A 21,049-nucleotide genomic window follows, 5' to 3' on the forward strand; every position below is an offset into this window, starting at 1 on the left:
TGAAGGTGAAGCTGAAATGTTAACAGTAAGTTTAAAATTGGCAGTGCCTTTATATTTGGACTCCTGTCACAATCCTGGATGGGAAAGGACATTTGCATTGAAAGGTGGTACTTCTGCAATTTGAAGGCATAGGCCTGTAACTTAAGCCTTTTATGATCATGGTCTTAAAGTATTTGTATATTGTAATCGGACTAATGTATAGGGAGTAAGTTTCCCTTTTGGCAGGGTTAGCATTGAAGATGTAATAACTGAACAAATAGCTTGAGGACTGAAAACTGACCTGTCGGCCGTGTCTTGGCTATTTTAAAGCTAATATAGATTTGGGAAATGGAATCCAAATAAGTTAAATGCCAGGAAGGATTGATATGTTTTTTATAACTCCAGCCTATGAAGGGTTTTTTTGTCCTGCAAATGGCTGTTCCTGGATTCTACAGCAAGTGCAGTGTATATACATTGAGTCAAATAGCATTTTCCTTTATACAGCTTGTATTTATATTCATCCAAATAAAACTTGATTTTGAAAATACAAGGTGTATTTATTGTGTACAGTGTGCCCTCTGGGTAAGAAGTAGATTTTTGTAAATGAGCACTCTTTAACTTTTGGCAAGAATTTAGCTTTTACTATATTTGGTGAATAACCCCAAAACTTGCCCTGTAACCCTTTAATATACCAGCCGTGGTCAATATCATGTTCTTATGTGTAGCTGTAAAGGGATTTTTACAGGTTAATTTTAAAATATGCATTTAAGACTATATACAACTGTATGATTTGTTTCAGTGCAGATTTGATTTTTTCCGATTGGATATTTCAAGGAACCGTTTCAGTGCCGAATGAATGGAAAAGCCCTGATGGCTTAATTGGTAATCAACTACAATGCGCGCAGGCGCACACACCGCAAACTTGCTGTTTCCGTGTTTAAAGAGTCTTAGCCCGAAGTGAAATAGTATTCAGCCTTCGAATACATCTTAATATCGATTTTATCTATAGAGGATGCTTTTAAATTGTGAATTTATCCTTAATAGGCGCAGTATTTCTCCGGTCTGAAGGGTTTTTTGAGACCGTACACGGCAGTCTAAGGTACGTACATTACCTCTAAACGCAACTGCACCGTTCACTAGTGTCCTAACCACACTTTAGCAACGCGCGTCATGCATTTTGATTGGTAACATTAGCAGAACTATAAAGTTTACTCAAGTGATTCCCTTAGTGAGCTGCGTGCAGAGATGATTGAATACAGAGGGAAGGGAAAGCATGCCTAAAACTTTCCATTACTGTGTCCTACCGTTACCCTTTCCAAATTTAATGCAATTCATGCAAATCCCCCAAATATGGGCTTAAAAATAAAACGCCATCGTACAATAACTGCCGATATGTCTAAAAAACAATAATAATTTTAAAAGTACATTAACGCGAAGAGCAGTAAATACAAAAATGCAAATTGTCAGACGATTCATTTCCCGGGCCGAAAGCGGTACCTTTCTGCACACGGCGGGGCAGCGGGCGGACACAGGGCCGGGCGCACACGGAGGACGGAAGCCGCCGGGGGACAGTTCCGTGTGCTGCACCAGGACCGCGGTGTCTGCCGTAGTGTGAATGACTGCTCGCAGGTCTACGGAGTTCAAGACTGCAAATTCAGAGGTTACATGGCCTTCTTTTTAAAATACTTGAATGAGTCGGATCCTATACAACACTGTACCAGTCTACTACTTAGGAGATAAACTCCTTTGAAATACATATTCCATTTAAAATACTATGTTTAAGAGGATGGCTGAATTTGGTCCAGATTCCGGAGGGAGAGTTAAGGTAAGAAATATATCCCTGTTGAATCGTATTTTTTGTCCACTTAATCTGTTTCGTTTGGTGATTGTTGCGTTCATAAACATCTGTATATCGTTTGTAAAAATGTTAACGCACAGTGGAGCTTAGTTAGACTTAATTAAGAACCCATTGTCTCTGTTTGTGATGTACGTATTGAATACATTGAACATTGTTTTTCAACACCGGAGTCGTATTGACGTGTTGAATCTGTATTTCTGGGTGATGTCCCAGTAACAACATAAAGCATCTGAAGAGTGAACATGTAACCCTCCCTAGTGGTGTCCTCAGCCCAGGCTTTGATCGCTGTAAAGGCAGGTTTCTTACCCATTTACTTCCTTGTCTTTCAGGGAGTTACGATCGTGAAGCCCATCGTGTATGGAAACGTGGCTCGGTATTTTGGGAAGAAGCGAGAGGAGGATGGACACACGCATCAGTGGACGGTGTACGTGAAGCCTTACAGGAATGAGGTGTGTTAACACTGTGTGCAAATCAACCTCCCCATCCAATGACACATGTATTTTGTTTGTCATCTCATAAGTGACATTGCTCTAATAATTCCATATTGGTTAAGGCTACACAAAGGTTGCAGTTATGTTGTTAAAATCGGTTTATTGGTCATGTTTTTTGTTTGTTTTTTGTTTTACTTACAGTAAAGTGAATTTAGTTCTGTGTAAAATGGGTGTAGTTTGTAGCTAGGGCTCCTTTATATACCTCAAATACTATACACACGCACAAAAAACTTCTCACCCAAGAATATACCTTGTTACCATCCAGTAACTGAGCAGTATTATGTTTCCATATTGGGATTATAGGAAAACAACTGGACCTTTTCTTTTTGCCTCTTAATATTAAATTAATCATATGATTTGTGTTCTAGGACATGTCTGCTTATGTCAAGAAGATACAGTTCAAACTACATGAAAGTTATGGAAACCCACTGAGAGGTAAAATCAGAGTTGCGTCTATGTTCGCCCCAAAGCAGTCACAGTAGTCAGGCACCAACATTTGATAATTCGTTTTTAATTACACATGGATCAAGGAGAAAGACATGGGAGACACCTTTATCTGATGTTTTAATGAACATGTTTCAGTGTATGAATACAGTACTCTGTAAGCCGAGTGTTAAAGTGAACTTTACTGGTGCAGAACACCTTCACAGAGAGCTAAATAACCGCAAATATGTTGTAATCTATTTTTTGGGTAGAGGTACTATAGCTACCTTGTGATTCAATATAGAAAAATGTGAATTCTAGACTGTTGAGAGTGAGCGTAATTCCCAATAGCATGCCAGCTTACATCAATTGTTTTTATATTGTCATTAAGAATGTTGACAATTAGTTTTATTGAGTTATACAATCTCCTTTCTCGTTGCAGTTGTTACAAAACCACCATATGAAATTACAGAGACTGGCTGGGGTGAATTTGAAATCATAATAAAAATATTCTTCATTGATCCTAATGAGAGACCAGTGAGTATTAGATTTTGCATCTGTTCATATTAAATAGTTCAGATTTCTGTTTATCTGTAATTTGGACACACAAAACTCTCATTTGATTTCCTTGCATATCTATCAGATTTTTTTTTCTACATTTTTTTGAAGACTGATTAAAATCACATCATATTCATATTTTTTTTTTTGCTGTTGTAACACAAAGAAAGGTCATTATTCACTTTTAAAGAACTTGTTGCATTGTATTTAAACATCTCCTGCAATGTCTTCACTGTTATATTTAATGTTAAACCTGTGTCAATGGAAATAACATTGAGAAAAACTAAAACAAACCATGAAAGTGTTGGGAGGCAAGAATCTCACTTCCGTTCCTAACATGAGATGGCAAACTATACTCAGACATTTATTAGAAAATGTATTAGAAAATTAAATAGTTTTTAAGGTGTGCTGCAGACGTGCCTGTTCCTGTTCTACAAATATGGCTTAAGGTAATGACCTGTTTGTCCAGGTCACCCTCTATCACCTGCTGAAGCTCTTCCAGTCTGATTCCAGCGCGATGCCCAAGAAGACGGTGGTCTCTGAGTTCTATGATGAGATGGTAAGGCCATGGTCAATACATCTGGCACGCTGCAGACACATGTACCACCCAGTGAACAAAGTATAATCTTTTCTTCAGGTTGGCAAAATGAGATCTTGTTGTTTTTAGTGCTTGTGACATCGAGAACACTGGTATTAAGCTAACATTAAGGCTTTTTCAGCTGCAGTTCTGTCGTTTTGTTTGGAATAAGAAGCCATAATCACATTTATCATCTTCATGTTTGTTGCAAGACAAGAAAAACTCTTAAGAGTTATAACCCACTTTGAATTAGATACAGCACCTTATATTTTTTCTCACAACAACGTCTGTGTGTCAGATCTTTCAGGATCCAACTGCAATGATGCAGCAGCTACTGACAACATCAAGACAGCTGACCCTGGGAGCCTACAAGCACGAGACAGAGTGTAAGTTACTGTGATGGGGGAATGACACGGACCCAGCATTTTTGTGTGCTGCACATTTTGGGGTTAAAAAGGTGTGACTTGCTTGGAAAGCTTAGCCTTATCCAGCCTGACTTGTTGGATTTAGCTGGAATATGCCATTTAACCCTTAATCTTATTAATTTGTTAAATATACCTTAATAATTATTTTCAGCTGTCAAGTAGCTGGAGATTTCATTATTACTTTCATATTTAAGACAGTTGTGTGCAACGTTTATAAACTTCAGAGGGTTGACTTGTTCAGCTAGTGGTTTTGAAGAGTGACTAAGAATTCAGTAGGACTGAGATGCTTGTTTGTTCTACAAATTCAGTGACAAGCAGCAAAATGATTTACTTATACATCCTCTTCCATTATTCACCTAAAAACATTTTGTTTTATGAAAATTAGATGTATCCATCAATACTTTCATCTTCATAATAACGTATATAAAAACACACACACACCGTGTATTGGGACATAACTGATCTGTTGGTGTGATTCCTAATTTGATGGGTCATTGTGCTGTAGTTGCAGAGCTTGAGCTGAAAACAAAGGAGAAGCTGGAATCGGCGAAGAAGAAGACCAGTCTGGAGATCACAGAGCTTAAGGAGCGACTGAAAGCCAGCAGAGAGACCATCAACTTCTTGAAGAGCGAGATCCGCAAGCTGGAGGAGGAGGACCAGATCAAAGACACCTGAGCAGCACTGCAGTGGGTTGATGAACTTGGGTGTCTGGAGCCGCTGAGGACATGAACTCGGCTCCGCGGTGGTGCTGCTCCTCAGCCGTCCGGCAGTGGCAAGCTGTCTGGCATCCCCACGCACACACAATCCTCAGTACACTTAATAACACCACGTAAAACTGTCCAATTCCCAGTGTGAAGAACCAGTGCAGTGAAATGCTGTCTATTCACTTGATTAAAGTTATTGTCATGGATGCAGTAGAACTGTTTGAAGGCAATGGGTTTGACCAGTCATGCCAGTTGCAACTGAACATGATTGTTTTATGCAATTGATGCTCAATGTGTCCCGGGGGGGTTTATTTAGTGAATTGTTTTGTGTGTACATTTTATGTACTTGATATACTTTTTAACAAGAAAATGTCCTGCAGGATTGTGTGTTGTTCCTTTTGTTTATTGTAGTGTAAAAAATATGTTTTGCCTTTTTTTTTATGTATTCTTTACATTTTGTTTAATACATATTCTCTCGGGGGAAAGGTTGCTGTTGTCAGTTGTAGGAGAACAGTGCTTGGCTGTGGGTTAGATTTAGCAATACTGCTGTACAAGTAGAGCAAGTGAACGAGCTCTGGAAGTTTTTTATAGGACATTTTCTTCATGTGCGTTTGTACAGCTGGTTAAGTGTAGTCCTTATAGTTATCGGTTAATGATACAGGGAATAGGATTGCAGTGGCTGTGCAAAGAATAAGCATCAGTGTGTATGATTTCTTTGATGCCTGTTTACCTAATGCAGTGTATTTTCGCATGTTATATAGAACATTGCATTAGTGCAGCTGTCTGTTCATAAGCCAGCACATTTTTTGAGCTGAAGCGGGGACAGGTTCCATTTTTCATGGGTCAAGCTCAGATTCACACACAGGCTGAGTTTGAACACTAGAGGTCAGGGTTATTTTGTACCTCAGGCCTTCCCAAGAACACCTGAGGAAGTTTGGCCATGCTGATTGCCTCTCAGTATTCCTGGCTGTTTTGTCATTATCTTGTAGCTGTTTACTTATTCTTTAGCTCTGTTTCTTCTGTGTGACGTGACTGACATTTTCAGGTCTCTGACTGAAGGCTGGGTTGAATGCTCATACGCTTACTCCTGAATTTTTAGAGGGTATTTCAATTGGTTTCTAAATTGAGGACCACTGGTTTTATTTTCCTTGTTTTAAGCAGAGTTTTTCTTGTTTTTGTGAGGTTTCAAACCCCTTTTATGTAGCAAAGAAACAATCTGAGTGCAGAAATAAATGGGGGACTATTACCATAGTGTGTGGAAATATGTTAAGCTAGCTGTTCCCTGTGGTTTCATTTTGATGGTTCCCCTGCAAATGCCTCCCTCACCTGTCCCTGCTTGTTTGAGTTCAGTAGCATTAGTGTTGGGATAAACCACTTGGTTAAAGCTCATAACAATCGTATATTCATAATATATTCATTGCCCTATTCATTCCTTCCAGTGGTTTATTGAAAAACACTGCAAGCGATTATTGGCCAGTATAAACTAGCACTATTTACATTTGTACGTTTGTAGAAAGCCGTAGATAGTAATGTTTAGTGCCTCTGAATAAGGTAGAGGTGGCTAAATAGAGCAGGAACTTAAACTATATACAGCTTTTACTATAAATAATACAGAACATGGCATGAGAGAAATAACAAAAATTGAACACCTGGGGTTTATCAATACTAAAATTAAATGCGAGTTTATACCCTCCCTATAAAAGAGCCAAGCTTAAGATAATGATAGTCATTGGAATCACATTTGTATGGCAGTTGCTCTATGTGGGGGCATGTTTTGGTGATCTGTTTTAACACGTGTTACAATTTGAAAGTGGAGCTCGAGGTAACCCGGCCTCAGGCCTCTCCTGCCTTTTCAGAGCTGGCTGGACATGCCAGTGATGTCACTGAAACGTGCTGCTGCGAGTGGGATGCAATGACATCACCCTGCCGTATAAACGAGAGGTCGCTGCCTGCAATGGGGTGGTGTGTGGAAAGAGTGTTGTCTCACAAAAGGCATAACATTTCAACAACAAAAAAGAATATCAGACATGAGCTCATCAACATTGTCATATTCTTTTTTAACACATGTTGTGTAATTGTTTAAATGGCAGAGGCTTGCTGTTTCCTACTGAATTAATCCTCCAAGAAATTTAAAACAAATATGCTTATATAATCTACCCTGCCAAAGCCAACAGTATTCACTGCCCTACATAACCAACAGCACAATTATGAATATACCACTTACAACAACATTTATTTGTATTGATCAATTTCTTTACTTAAAAAAAAAAAAAGATGTACGAATGTGGTTTGGACCTTTTCAGTCCTGCAAATGCATTGTTGTGCATCCTTCACTTGGTAGAGTGAACTCTTTGTGCTTGAGAAAAAAAAAGCAATGATAAGAAGACAATTCATGCTGCTTAACACATGAAATTGTAAATGCACCAAAACACAACTGCTTTAATGTCATTATATAAACAGAACATTCAATGTCAACCAAACTACAGTTGTTGAGCTATTTATAGCAATAACATTGAAAAAACAACTTACACAGTTCTGCATCACCTATGTCATACCTTCTGGAAAATAGCCAGCAAACAAATTACCATTGGAGGGGTATTTGTGAATGTTTATTCAAACTGCTGTTTTCTTATGATAAAATTTGCATTTGACATGGAGGTACAAGTGACTTATCCCTTAACTAGCAATGCTGTTTGGTACTGCAGGGCTCCTCTTTGTCAGGGCAGTGGGTTGAAAGCCAGGGTTTCTGGTTCTCCCTGTGCTGGCAGTCTTCTACCACTAGGTGGTTAAGAAAATAAAAAGAAACGTGACCATCTATTCCTGAAGATGATGAATACAGTCATGGAGGGAGTCTGACTTATGGTTATGCTTATGGTAGCACCCTCCCACCCCTCCCTTCCAAAAGAAAAACAACAACTTGACCTGTCTCTGACCTGCCTGCTGTTAAAAGTCAATATTAAATGGGGCACATGCATTCCAAGCATCTGCGCAGCATCTTTACTTATTTAACTCTCCCTGTAGTTTGACATGCTGGTCTAACCACCCCCCACCCCTGTCACTGCCTGACCTTAACTTTGCCCCATTGAGATGTTACAGAATCATCTTTTAATGGACGTTTATAGTAAAATGCTTGTAAAAGAGTAATTTCTGTTGCTTTGTTTGTGAAAGTTAAGACCATTTTGTTCAATCCAAGCATTTGTTGTTCCTTTCGTAGCTGAACCATGATGACTTCCAGTTGGTTGCCGAAATATTTCACATGAAAGGCATTGCCAGCACTAACCTTCACCTGATTCATTCGTTTTGCAACTTTTAAAAGAGTGCACCTGGGGAAATAGTAAGGTTTTGGACAGTGAAGCACAAGACTAAAATATGAAAAAACATCAGTTATATTTAAATGATTGCATAATAAGAAAGGCTGCAATTAAGGCTGCAGCCATGATGTCATCTTAGTGCAGGTTGGTTTATGCGCAGCTGTGAAACAAACTTTAATTTTATTTCATGTGTTTATTTTTCCATCTCAGTCCTAGCACTCATCAGTCATAGCGGAAACACTGACCTATTTTAATTCTGCAGCAGAGAAAACCATCCCTTTTCCAACTTTATTAGCATTCATACCTCTAGTCAAGCCACACTTTTTCTTCAGGTTTTGGCATATGCAGCCCTTTTTGCTAAAGGATGAAGCACATTGTTTGTAACAAATAAGGACAGTGAAATGAAAGCAACAATACAGATTCGTATTACATTATTCTGTTTGGTTTTACTTTTGATTCCAAATTCCTTGAATCTTTATTTTATGAATAAGACGACTCAGTATAATTTTCTTCAAAATGTTCACACTGGTAACTTTTCTTAGATTTCAGTTATGTAGGGCATATATGTGGAAATCCAGTTTTCAGCACCTTTTATAAACCACAAACATTTAAAACAGAAAACGTGGTGCCACATGTTGCTAGGAGAGGTGTGTGGGTGTTCAGTTCTCTTCAGTGACTTTCTTCTGAAGAAAGCAGGACGAAGTATTGTATTTTCAATAGATTGCAAATAGAAACACAAACCTTTAAATGTTTCTTGTTTCCCATTGAGTCCTGGCTGAACACTCTCTCCCACTCTTTCCCTCAAAGAAGCTAGTTATAATTTTGACCCCCTTTGAGGCTTTGAAATTTTACAGGATCCAACACCACCCCAAATATATATATATATATATATATATACTTACCTAAAAATAAATGCACATGCTACCACAGTAGTTTAGTACTTGTACGTTTCATTTCATTACTAACATCCTGATACTTTGAAGATGATAACTTTCATTCAAAAGTGTATAATCTTCGGGCTGCTATCTATCTGTTGGAAGCTTCCCGAAAAAGATTTTCCATAGATTTCTGATCTGTTGGAATCTCTTGTAGTGACTTAAGATGGTTAGAAACCACTGGGGTACTCCTACAGTGATTGTGATAAACTTGTATGATGTAAATTTCCAAACTGATTAGGCTGTGAACAAAGTAAAATGATTGTGACCATTGTTGTAACACCTGGTGATGTGTAGCGCTGTACTTTCTCAAACCCCAGTACAAGGACCTCAACAGCCGTCACCACAGAGCATTTAAAACATCACAACAGAGATTTATACTTGCAAATGTTCAAAACCCCTACCATAACAGATGCATTTCACTATAGTATGTTTTGTATTTGCATTTTCAATTTTGCCTAGGTTTGCCTACCAATTGTTAAGGCTAATGATAATTTAATAGCCTATAGTCCTACCCAATGCCAAAATGTAAAACTATTCTAAATCTTTGACCTGTCCATTTAGGTCTATACATTAGTGACACAATGCCAATGCTAATGTAACAACTAGCTAATCCCTAGCCCAATACAAATCCTAAACCAGTCCTAAGCCTTAAACATTAGTGTAATGCACAGTTGAGGTCAGGTTAGGATTAGTGTTATATTACACAACATATCTTGACTTTCATTAGTTACGGCTGTGTTTCTTCTGGCTAAAGTGAGATGAGATGGGTAAAGATTGGATGAACTTTCATATTGTGGTGTTGGCTAAGGTTGGGGTTCTGAATTACTGTTAGGACTAACTATAACCCAACACAAATCGGATTTTTCCATTTAATTCCAACACAGTTTTGCTTGGTTGGGTTATGGTTAGCATTAGTTTCCAGCATTTCCAGAAATCCCTATAAGAACATAAGAAAGTGTACAATCGAGAGGAGGCCATTTGACCCATCGTGCTCGTTTGGTGTCCATTAATAACTAAGTGATCCAAGGATCCTATCCAGTCTATTTTTAAATGTTCCCAAATTTTCATCTTCAGCCACATCGCTGGGGAGTTTGTTCAGATTGTGACGCCTCTCTGTGTAAAGAAGTGTCTCCTGTTTTCTGTCTTGAATGCCTTGAAGCCCAATTTCCATTTGTGTCCCCGGGTGCGTGTGTCCCTGCTGATCTGGAAAAGCTCCTCTGGTTTGATGTGGTCGATGCCTTTCATGATTTTGAAGACTTGAATCAAGTCCCCACGTAGTCTCCTCTGTTCCAGGGTGAAAAGGTTCAGTTCCCTCAGTCTCTCAGTAGGACATTCCCTTCAGACCTGGAATAAGTCTGGTTGCTCTCCTCTGAACTGCCTCTAGAGCAGCGATATCTTTCTTGAAGTGTGGAGCCTATACCTCTTATCTTGTGTATAAATGTCATCCCATGCAGAGAATTGTCAGGATTTATAAATTCTTCAGTTACCAGCAACATTTCAGAACACTAAATGGGACTGGTGCAAGTTTCACAGGATGTACCTTTGTTAAATGTAATGAATTTAGTGAATATATTAGTTCAATTATCCTGACATTTATAATTGTGATTTATAAACAATAGGTGAAGAGTGGATTTGTTGGGGTAGCATCATTGTTGTTTTGTTGGCAGGAACTGGGGTTCTGCTCTTCTTAGGGCTATTAATCAGATAATAGACAGAACCCCAACCCTAGCCAACACCAATATTTGAAAATATTTCAAACTGTTAGATCCAATTATCTTCATCATAACATAACATAACATAGACTGTGATTACCCAATAGTGCGCTCGTTATATTTCGACATGATGGCTGAGATGCATTATTGATTAAAAACAAGGAATTACATAACAGCCTTGTATAAACCATGCCTTCATAAAACTGTTACTTTATTATACAGCATGTCTAATTTGCAATACAAATTCTAAGTCCGTACCATAGGATCACAGAGGTTGTTTCATAACAGGGGATTTGAGTACAAAGAAATTGAGTCATATTGTTATACAGCAAAGTTCAATTTTACTCAAAATGAAAGCTTATGGATTCATTTTCCATCCATTCAGATCTCTTCTACAACTTATTTTGATTGCATTGAGACATTTAAGTATCTGTGCATGCTGGGAATAACAGGAGGCATATGTGTAGGTTAATGGCATTGTGGCTCAAATTATATTAAACAACACAGACGATTATACAATGAAAAGGCAGTACAGATCGAGTCACAGCTCTACAGCCTGCCTGCCCTGATAAAAACTCTGTACTGCCCTAGTGACATGGTCAGTGACCATCTGACTCCAACCAAACAGCCGCTTGATCCATCCACCAATCAGGGCGATGATGGGATTAGCTGATCGCTCATTCCAGACTCATTCAGCATGATGCAAACACACTGCGTAATGGACATGGAAATAGTTGTGCTCCAACACAGTCCCTGCATGTCAGTAGTTGATTTCTACATCCATCAACGCACAACTAAGAGTAAAAGGAATCACTGAAACAGCAAATACCCCAATCAGTGAATGAGGATGTTTGGAACCAGAGGGTGGAAATGCAGTTATAGAGAAAACGTGCAGACCTTTTGTCCTTTTCCAACTTATTCTAAAATGTTCAGTGAATATGTAATAACACATTTTCTGTTGCTTTTAATTGTCATTCCTTTGTTTTATTGTTCTCACTTCTTCCCTGGAGGTACAAAACAGACAGATGCAGTGTGAGAGGGTCGACACTTTTTCAGGTTTCATCTCATGCCAGGCCAGGACAGAGGTGTAAAGCCCCGACACCATTTCTCACACCTGCATTGCACAAGTAGTTTCAGCTGCAATGTGACCCTGCCAAAGAGCACTGCCCTTTTTTGGAAAAATGACTATTGGCATACACTAGCAGATATAACTTTTGAAGACCATTGGTGTACCAGGCACATGTTATGGATCTGTTTAGTTATCCAATTATACCACAAACAGTCAGGCCAACACATTGCCTTCATTTTCTGTTTGGTCAGAAGCCCGGTTCATTACACATCAATTATCCTTGAGTGATGTAAGTGACAGTGACAGGGAATCCACTTCCCCTAATACAGATTCTATATATACATCAGGATACAATCCTTTAGACCAGGATCGCTGAAGTGCAATGCTTCGTAGTGGGATGCACCACAACATGTTCATTGAAATGTTATTGCTATTGCTTCAGGCTTCCAGAAAAAAATAATAATAATCATGTCTCCTTTAACTTTTAATAATCTCTGCATTGCTGTTCCCTAAATATATGGACTTTATAAAGGAAACATAAGGTGGAGAATACAGCCTAGGTAAATGTGCAACATGAGCAGAAATTTCAGCTGCATGAAGTTCAGAAAAACTATGGAGGGAATGGGACTAAAGAAATCCATCAATCCTATCCAACATAAATATATGAAGCAATGCCAAATGCTCTCGTCAATCTGGTCCAGCTAAAACAATGGGAATGCAAACCCAACCCTGGCCAAACTCCATAAACCTCCAGACCGAGATTCAAATCATACAAAAGACATGGTGGTCAGAGAGCACAACTGCAACCTGTGAAACACCTATTTATGAGACTGAGAAGAAAAGGATAACTCTAAATCACTATTTAATATACATTTAGATTAAGATTAAGGACAATCCTGGAGCATGGGCAATACTAACTCCAGAGTGAAGATACAATTTAAAAAAATCAGTGCAGATCAGAAAACATGATCCCCTCCTTAATACATACATTTCCATATATTAAGACTACACTTATGTAAGGATTCACTTAAAAGACCAAACTGAAGAGAACAAAACACAGGGCTGCCTCCCACCCCCAACTTTTCAAACAAGCTGCGACCCGGATGCAGTTGTGGGGCTGAGCGTAACTCCAGAACGAGGCCCTGCGCTGGCGGAGCCGGAGTCGCTGTGCGGTCGAGCGCTTTACAACAAGGCTGGGCGATCCGAGGGGAAAGTTGCCTGGCTGGGCGCACCATTTACCAACATCTCCAAACACATCCCCCCACCCCGCAGCACACGTCCCGGGGGGCACACGGGACAACCCGGGAGCGACGGAGAAACGGCGAGCCGTGTGTGCGGGGGACGGGAAGCCGCCGCGGGTGAAGTTTGGGGGTTGTTTTTTGGCGCTCTGTCACGGAGAGTGAGAAGAGACGGGAGTTTGGTTTGGGCTGTTATTTTTTTTTCCCTTCTTCTTCTCCTTTTTCCCCCCCCTCTTGAGTCAGGAGAAGGGATTTAATAAGCACAGCAAACACGGGACCCGTCCACCGCCCGCTCTCTTCCTCCCGTGAGGGCGAGCCTGCTTTCTCCGGTAAGTTTGCTCCGGCTCTCCCCGCATGTGTATGTAAACAGCGGTTATGGAGTTTGCGTGCGAGGGGGACGCGGAGATGGCTGGCCGGGCTTCTTCACAGCTCCGGGTGACAGATTTACGGTCGCAGCCCCCGGGTTGGTGGTCGAGGTGGGGGGATCGCACAGCACAACACACGTCCCTTTGACTCTTTCTTACGGGTGTGAACTTTGCAAAGTTGCGCGGCGCCTGGGAGGACGGGTTTACAGCGCTGCTGCAGCCCGGGAGCGACCGTGAGTCAGAGCGTGTTTCCCGGGGAGTTGCGTCTGCCTGCTCGGTGCTGCTGCTGCTGGAGCACGTAGTGGTGTCCATTCAAAAGTGAGCTTTAAACCCTGCTGGGGGGACTGTTAGACGCGGTTGTTTTGTAGACAAACGCAGTGAAATGTGTGCGGAAAGTGTCTGTGTCTGGGAAAAGCCCCTCGGTATTTGCGCCGCTGCGGGACCCCCGGGGAGGGGGGTCTGTAGTGGCTCTGTGCAATAACACTGCCATTAGCGTGTGGTTAATGGCGGGGCTAGTTAAACTTAATTGCAATTACTACATCTAATTATCCAAAGGGGTGTCCCCGAGTTAATTGGAAACAGTGCAATCGCTCTGAAAACGACTTAAGCGTTTACTATGTATAGGCACATATGCACGTTATTGATTAATTCGGTTTTTTTTTTGTGTTTAAGAAGATGTGAGTGTAAAAACACGTTGGCATATGTTTAATTGAGTTTAAATGAAAGGATGGGTTGTAAGTGGCTGTTTTATTTTGAAAGTGAGTTGCTTATTGGCAGCAATGTGATTTGTTTAGCAACAGTGTAGCTCCGGAGTGTAATAGTGTAACATGTCGATGGCACAGCGCCAGGAAGGGTCGGTTGTATTCAGTGTGTACTTCTGCTTTACCTCTTTGTGGGAAGGGTCCAGGAAGCTCTTTCATTTATTTATCTGTTTTTATACACATTTGTGCAGACATCCACTCGGAATAGCCTTGTTATCCCACCTAGGCTGTGTTTGGGGGTGGTTTAGAAGTGTATACACATGAAACGGTGTTTGTACTGGAGGATGATGCTCTGCTTCAATACGTGTATTTCAGTGTCGGTTATTATTGTGTTGTCCTGTTTATCAGCTGTTGCTTGTTAATCCATCCTTATTTCAAATGCCAAATGTCGTCCTTGGAATAACACATTCTGGATGTCGTCAAACCCCTCCATTTGGGGTAACGTGAAAATGGATTTGCTTTTAGTTGTTTGCTTAGCTTTTTGTTTTGTTTTTTTAGCCTAACTTTCCCCCTTGTTTTGCGACTTTGTGCATGAAACCGTAATCTATCTCAGTTTGAAACCACGAACCATGTGGTTAGCCTCTTACGATTCAGGGAAAATTGGCTGAAAAGTTAAATTTACTTGGAAAAGCAGACAGACAGGAAAACGAGTAATTTCATCCCACCAGCTCGTAATTGTTAGCTACCCATGAATGGGAGAAGGCAGTGTCAATCAAGAGTGAGGGCTTACAGTCCTTAGAGAGATGTTTTTAACTTGAACTCATCTTTAAAAACACCGTTTTCATTGCCTAGTAACAATAACATTTGCAACTTTATTTTGTTTATTTAATACCATTCAACGTTTTTATCTTTAATGGCTTACATGTGTATGTTAAGTTTACTTTACATTACACTTTATGCTTCCAACTTAATGATAGTAAAACAAAGTTTAATAAAAGCTTTCAGGACCACAAATGTAATATCTTTAATAGTTTCCATTCCAGTACTGTACTTAGTTATGTCTGTTTTTCTCCCATCTCAAGAATTAAGGTTTTTAAATACAAAGTACAGCCTATGGCTATATCATTTTCCCCATGCCAGCTCAGAAAACATTTTGGTCATAGTTTTGTGTACCGTGGTCATTCAACAAACAGTTGCAGCTTGAAAGTGAAGACTGAATGGGTGAAGGGCAGCAGGATTCACTCCCTTTCCTCCACAACAACAGCAGCAGCAGCAGAAAGATAATAGGACAGTTTGGAGAACAAGTGTCTGTAAAATGAAGCCTTAGTTGGTGTCCAGTTTAAATTCATGTGTTATCTGATCTGTCTATTGCTTACTTTTAGAGTCACGCTAGGCTAAATTATGATATCTTCCTTAAACCTTTTTTGTAACTGATGTTTAAGGCAAAAAAAAGTGTTCATGTTAAATTACAAAAGACTTATACAATGATTCTGTATACATTAGAAACATAAGGAATGAAAGGCAGCCTGTTATGAATTAATACATTCAAGGTTATTTACTAGAGTGGTTTGTTCATAGTAAAGTGTGCAGATTGTAGAAAAGATTGGAAAAATTACATCTGTAGTGCATTTTAATTGTCAGTTCACTTTTGTATAACAACAAAATAGTGAAGCATAGCTATTGTGCTTGTTTTAATGACTTATTGCACAGTGTTCTGCATATAAAACAAATAGTAACCATACAATTATGCTACAATTATACTTAATGCAGAGGGCATTTATTTCCTTACGCAGTTTAAACATGCGGTTCAAAGGATTCACAGCCTTTATTGGAAACAATGTCTTTGTTTTCAGTGATTTATTTAGTTTCATAAATACATGTTCATCAGTACTCTATCAGTTTTTTTTTTTTTTTTAATATTGATTAAGCTTAGAGAAACTGCAAAAATTTAGTTTGACTGAAGTTAAGATTTCACATCTCCCATGGCTTGGATATTTTATTTTAATCAGCACTTGTGTTTCGATTTGAAATTTGAAGTGCTTTCATTTAAAAGATGCATCATTCAGTTATGCACTTGTGTGCTGGGTCTATTTGAAGCTTAATTTTCTCTGATGGAAAGGGACAGATTCTAAATTTTCAATCATCAACAGCTAAAGCAACCAGCTTTACGAAATATTCTCAGGTGGATCACAAGGGGATGCATTTGCTTTTCAGCTAATTACAAGTATCCAGGTGTACAATGGGACAACCACACTTGAACCAACTTTAAACATTAATTGTGGCACTTTATATTGATCAATTGTTCTTCATCAGCACTATCAAAAATGTACTTGGTGCATATTATATAACTGGAATGATGAATATGCACCCTAGTACTTTCCCATGTAAATCAATTCCTTATGGAATCTCATATTTAATTGTATGTTTTATAATATGGGTTTATCTTGTTTACAATCAATAAACGGTAATTTTGACCATTGTAAAAGAAGCCCTAAGCCCTAAACTCTCAATCCTCTGTGCTGATGTATTATAACTCCTGCCTGAAATAATGTACAAATACCATGTAAGCCTTTCATTCATTTATTATAAATGTGCATTGCATAGGTCATAGTAATAAGGTTGAGATTTTGACATTTTACTAAGATGCCTGTAGGGTTCGAATGAGTCAAAGTGTAATGTGATTTAAATCACAAGTGATGAATTCAAATTCAATTGCATATTTAAAATAAGTAAAGTTCTTGTATATATATGAGACTAATTACAAAGATCTTAATAGATTAAAGTCTGTTGTATATTTATTCTAGAATGTTAGTTGTAAATGTTTACAAATATGTTTTGTTTTGTTTGGCATTATTATGACTACATCCAAATGCTATTGATTCAGTTTGAGGGCAAGAGAATTAATTTCTAATGATAACCCTCCCTTTCTCTCCTAAGGCAATGCTTTTTTTAAAGGTTTATCCTTGAACAATGAATAATACTACTTCAGATGACTTTGATCAGTTAAATGTTTATTGCTTTTGCTGCCAATCTGATTAATACATTTTATTAGCAGTTTTTTAGTAAGGAGAAGCTTCTTGAAGGAAGAAATTACCTCTTATTTTACATTTTGTTCCTTCTGTGCTTTGATTACATTTGTAAATTAATAATTCTGATTCTCTCCTATGAGAACGATCAATGAACTAAAAAAAAAAAAGCAACTGTCATAGTAATGGCTCTTGGATATTTCAAACAGTCTTTCAGGGAAGTTAAATGCTTAATGAAATTCTTAATGTGCGTCAGTGAGCAATCTGCAATGCTGGGGTGTCCTGGGCAGCTTCCTTTAAATGCAAAAGCACCAGAGCTCTGCATTTTCATGTTTTTAATTAGTTAGAGCATGTGAAAGGTGCTGGTTGCCTAGGGTAATTATTTATTTAGTTAGTTAGCTAGCTTAGCACTGGGATGGTGAAATGTTCTTGGTGTCATGGGAGCTTATACAACACGGCTTTGTGGATATCTGCGCATTTGCCTTTTTTCTCCCCCAAGGGTCAAGTGTGAAATGTCTATTTCCCTTCAGCTGCAATCCCTTCTTTATGCTGTTTTAAAGCACTGTTTGTGTGGGAAACCCCTTTTTTATTTTTTGTTGCAGGCCAGTCCAATACTTTTTATTCTGAACCAGATATAATTCACTTGTCATCAAAGCATGATTCCAACCCAGGCCTGCTACATTTGCTTTGTGCTACTCTCATTACTGGTCATCCAATGCCTAATACGTGCAAGAAAATATTACTTTACAATTGATAGATTCCAAAGCAATTTAACCTCAGTTTAAGTTTAGAATTGAAGGAATTATTTTCTGTGTTCTTTCCCAAGGATTGCATGACAATGCAGGCCAATAGTGATGCTTTACAGCTAAACTACTATCAAGATGATGTGAATCATGATAATCTATCACATGCAGTTCCTCCAGACCACTGATCTGAGCATTGAATATGTTTATATTGTACACAAACTATATTGAAGGCCATGTATCAAAATGCACAATACAATCTCAAATACCACCAGGTACTGAATTATTTTCATTGGCATGAATGCCAGTAGAATTTACAATCTGGCTAAGTCGAAACTACTTTTTGTTCTGTTTAATTTTATTCAGATGTATACCTTCAATGTGGACTGTTCAGTTGTATTTTTTTTGTAAATAGTTTAGTGTTTAACTTATCCCTGCTTAGTTGCCGAACTGTCTGCTTATACTGTATTATATAAAACCAACAGCCATAGACTTGGAGCTGTTTAGGAGATCAGGAAATATCTGTTGCTTAAGACTAAACACATTACAGCAAATAGTATGAATTTGCTTTTTTGTTTTTTGTTCTGCAGATGCTTTTTAAGTGAGTACATCATGATGAACATATTTAGCAGCTCAAGTACAGCACAGGGATTGTTTCTTCTTTTCAGATGGTCTAGCTGTCAGGTGTTGGAAGTGTAACATAAAACAGAAGGTTGTCATACAGTTATTGATCACATCCAATTAACTTTATCCTTTTGTTTAGCAAAACTGTTCAGGCAATATACTATAAATGTACAGACTACTGATTCTGACTTGGTTTTTGTATTGGTTATTGTCATTGCAGGTTATACAGTTATTCCCTGTAATTTATCAAAAAATAAAAGCTTAAAACCGACTCCAGGACTTTGACAATGGATCTGCCTGGTTCTAACTCATTTATTAGAAATGTATTGTACGAGAATGTAACTGAGATTCTGCCTTCCAGATTGACATGTCTAATACTCAGCAGGGGAGACAAAGGATAGAGTATTCATAGGATGGATGATTGAGACTGTTAGGGAAACTAAAGGGTTACTCATTTCACAAACAGCCATACAATGAATACTGCCTCATAGTAAGGGTGCATTCAAGCTAAAACAAATTCAGCTCTTCCATCACTAGAGTGTTGGAATGCCAGTCGTTTAAAATGTCAAAATTTGGATGTAACCCAGGAGTTGCAAAGAATGTGAGCTTTTATATAGTGAAAGATATTATGCCTTCCTAGTGCAGAAAGGATAAGTGAGATACTGTATTTATGGGGCTATTTAAACAGTTAGGCTTTTATTGTTAGTGTAAGTTAAATTTAAAACGCGACATACTGTGGCAATTAACCATTCACAGAACTGGGGAAAGTTTTGCGTTAATAACCTCTCCACCTTGGAAAAACGTTTGTGGGCAAGTAATTATTTATGAAGTGCAAAAGGGTGATTTAAAGAAATCATAAAAAGATAAACAGAATAGGCTACACAAAGTGAACACTTTATTGGAGGCATTCACACTTTTTTTGTTTTTCTCTCCCTTTCTCCGCCAATTGAAATCTTTCTCACTCTGGCATCTTTTGCTGAAAGAAGTTGTGAATTCTCACTGCTTAGCAGCACCACCAGTTTGAAGTGAAGTACAGACACTTGTGTTGAAAATGCAGTATTGGCTTGGAGTAAATACAGGATGAAGTGGGTGGGAAAACTATGATTGAAATTGTTGTATAATATAACCAAAAAATCTGTCATGTTTGCATAATGTACAATTGTATAGACTTCACACTTGTGTTGGAATGCCTAATCTAAAAGTAATGCACCAACATAATTTGTGCCAGAGTATTCTAGTTCTTTTAAGCAAAGGTTTTTTTCCTTCTTCATGTATTGTAGAAATGCGTTTCACATTTCTCAGGGTTTTGCTGTTCATTCTTTTAGACAAAGGGATCAAATTGTTTCACTTTGCTCTCTCTGTTTCTGTCCCAGTGTCTCTCTCTCTGGCTTGCGAGGCTGCTGTTAATTTGCTGAAATTATGGCAATGACCTGTCGATACCCGCCGCCCACAGAAAGCCAAACAAGATTGTCAGGGCATGATAAACATGCAAACGCGAGTGGCTGAATCACTTCTGAGTCACTGGGGTTCTGATGTCTCTGTTAGTTGACTCTCCTTTCACTGGCTATCTGTAGGCGAAAGGTTTTCATGCTGTTCAGGTCCAGGAAGAGATCCTCTTGTGGCAGTGAGCGGTGAAGGAAGACGTACAGCCTGCATTGAAACCTGCTGTGGAAACATTTAAACTGCGCATACCATTCAGCTGGAACAACCCAATCAATTAAACGTTGGTCAGGGTACATCCTTAATGGTGAATACCTCCCTTCTAATAATAATAATAATAATGATGATAATAATGATGATCATCAGCATCGTAATTGTTACAATAAATCTAAAGAAGTTCAACCCATATCCCGTATTAGAGTAACTGCATAAGGTGCAGACAGAACTAAAATTAAGCATAATCCTCAACTTTTAGAATGAAAACCATTGATTTTCCCATTGAACCTTAAAGGTGCTTCAATCAGAATTTTCATTTTTTTTCCTTTTTGTCATTTAAGAAACCAGTTTAGAATTAAAATTCAAGGTTTGTCTGAACATTCATGATTTCTTATGTCCATTGATGTCTTTAAAAAGGATTGTTTTGTGTTATTCAAGTGGATTATTCTTGAAATTCAGAAAGTGTTTTGTAGTTGTTGAATTTGCCTTGTGGTTCCTATATAGACTTTATGGGCAGGTTTCACACACCCAGATTAGCACTGGTCATGGATACTTGATGTTAATTTAGGTGGAGCAGTCCTAGACTAGTGATAATCGAGGTCTGTGAAACCAGCCACATATTTTTTAGAGTAAGAGTTTAATTTCTAAGCA

General features: G+C 38.6%; 2 protein-coding genes across 3 annotated transcripts in view; both read left to right on the forward strand.

Annotated features, from left to right (window-relative positions):
- Positions 1–1,521: 1,521 nt before the first annotated feature.
- Positions 1,522–6,266, forward strand: yeats4 (YEATS domain containing 4). The gene is made up of 7 exons (XM_066723995.1): positions 1,522–1,804; positions 2,167–2,286; positions 2,697–2,763; positions 3,194–3,288; positions 3,779–3,868; positions 4,185–4,272; positions 4,817–6,266. The coding sequence occupies exons 1-7, from the start codon at positions 1,754–1,756 to the stop codon at positions 4,984–4,986; spliced, it is 681 nt and encodes a 226-aa protein (XP_066580092.1). The 5' UTR covers positions 1,522–1,753; the 3' UTR covers positions 4,987–6,266.
- A 6,784-nt stretch (positions 6,267–13,050) lies between these two features.
- Positions 13,051–21,049, forward strand: part of frs2a (fibroblast growth factor receptor substrate 2a) — a 38,965-nt gene continuing 30,966 nt past the window's right edge. The window contains exon 1 of one of the 2 annotated variants that reach the window (XM_066723985.1): positions 13,051–13,612. The gene's annotated coding sequence lies outside the window, so the exon portion shown is untranslated. The remainder of the gene's footprint in view (positions 13,613–21,049) is intronic. The other variant, XM_066723986.1, reaches the window with a different exon arrangement.

This window comes from Amia ocellicauda, chromosome 15 (assembly GCF_036373705.1).
Source record: "Amia ocellicauda isolate fAmiCal2 chromosome 15, fAmiCal2.hap1, whole genome shotgun sequence".
NCBI lineage: Eukaryota > Metazoa > Chordata > Actinopteri > Amiiformes > Amiidae > Amia > Amia ocellicauda.

What these genes read in the sequence shown, in the direction of transcription:
- yeats4 (XM_066723995.1), top strand. Translation starts at nt 1,754, where the DNA reads ATGTTTAAGAGGATGGCTGAATTTGGTCCAGATTCCGGAGGGAGAGTT. An exon ending in TGAAGCCTTACAGGAATGAG is followed by an intron (nt 2,287 to 2,696) that starts GTGTGTTAACAC and finishes TTTGTGTTCTAG; the next exon opens with GACATGTCTGCTTATGTCAA. An exon ending in CTACAAGCACGAGACAGAGT is followed by an intron (nt 4,273 to 4,816) that starts GTAAGTTACTGT and finishes ATTGTGCTGTAG; the next exon opens with TTGCAGAGCTTGAGCTGAAA.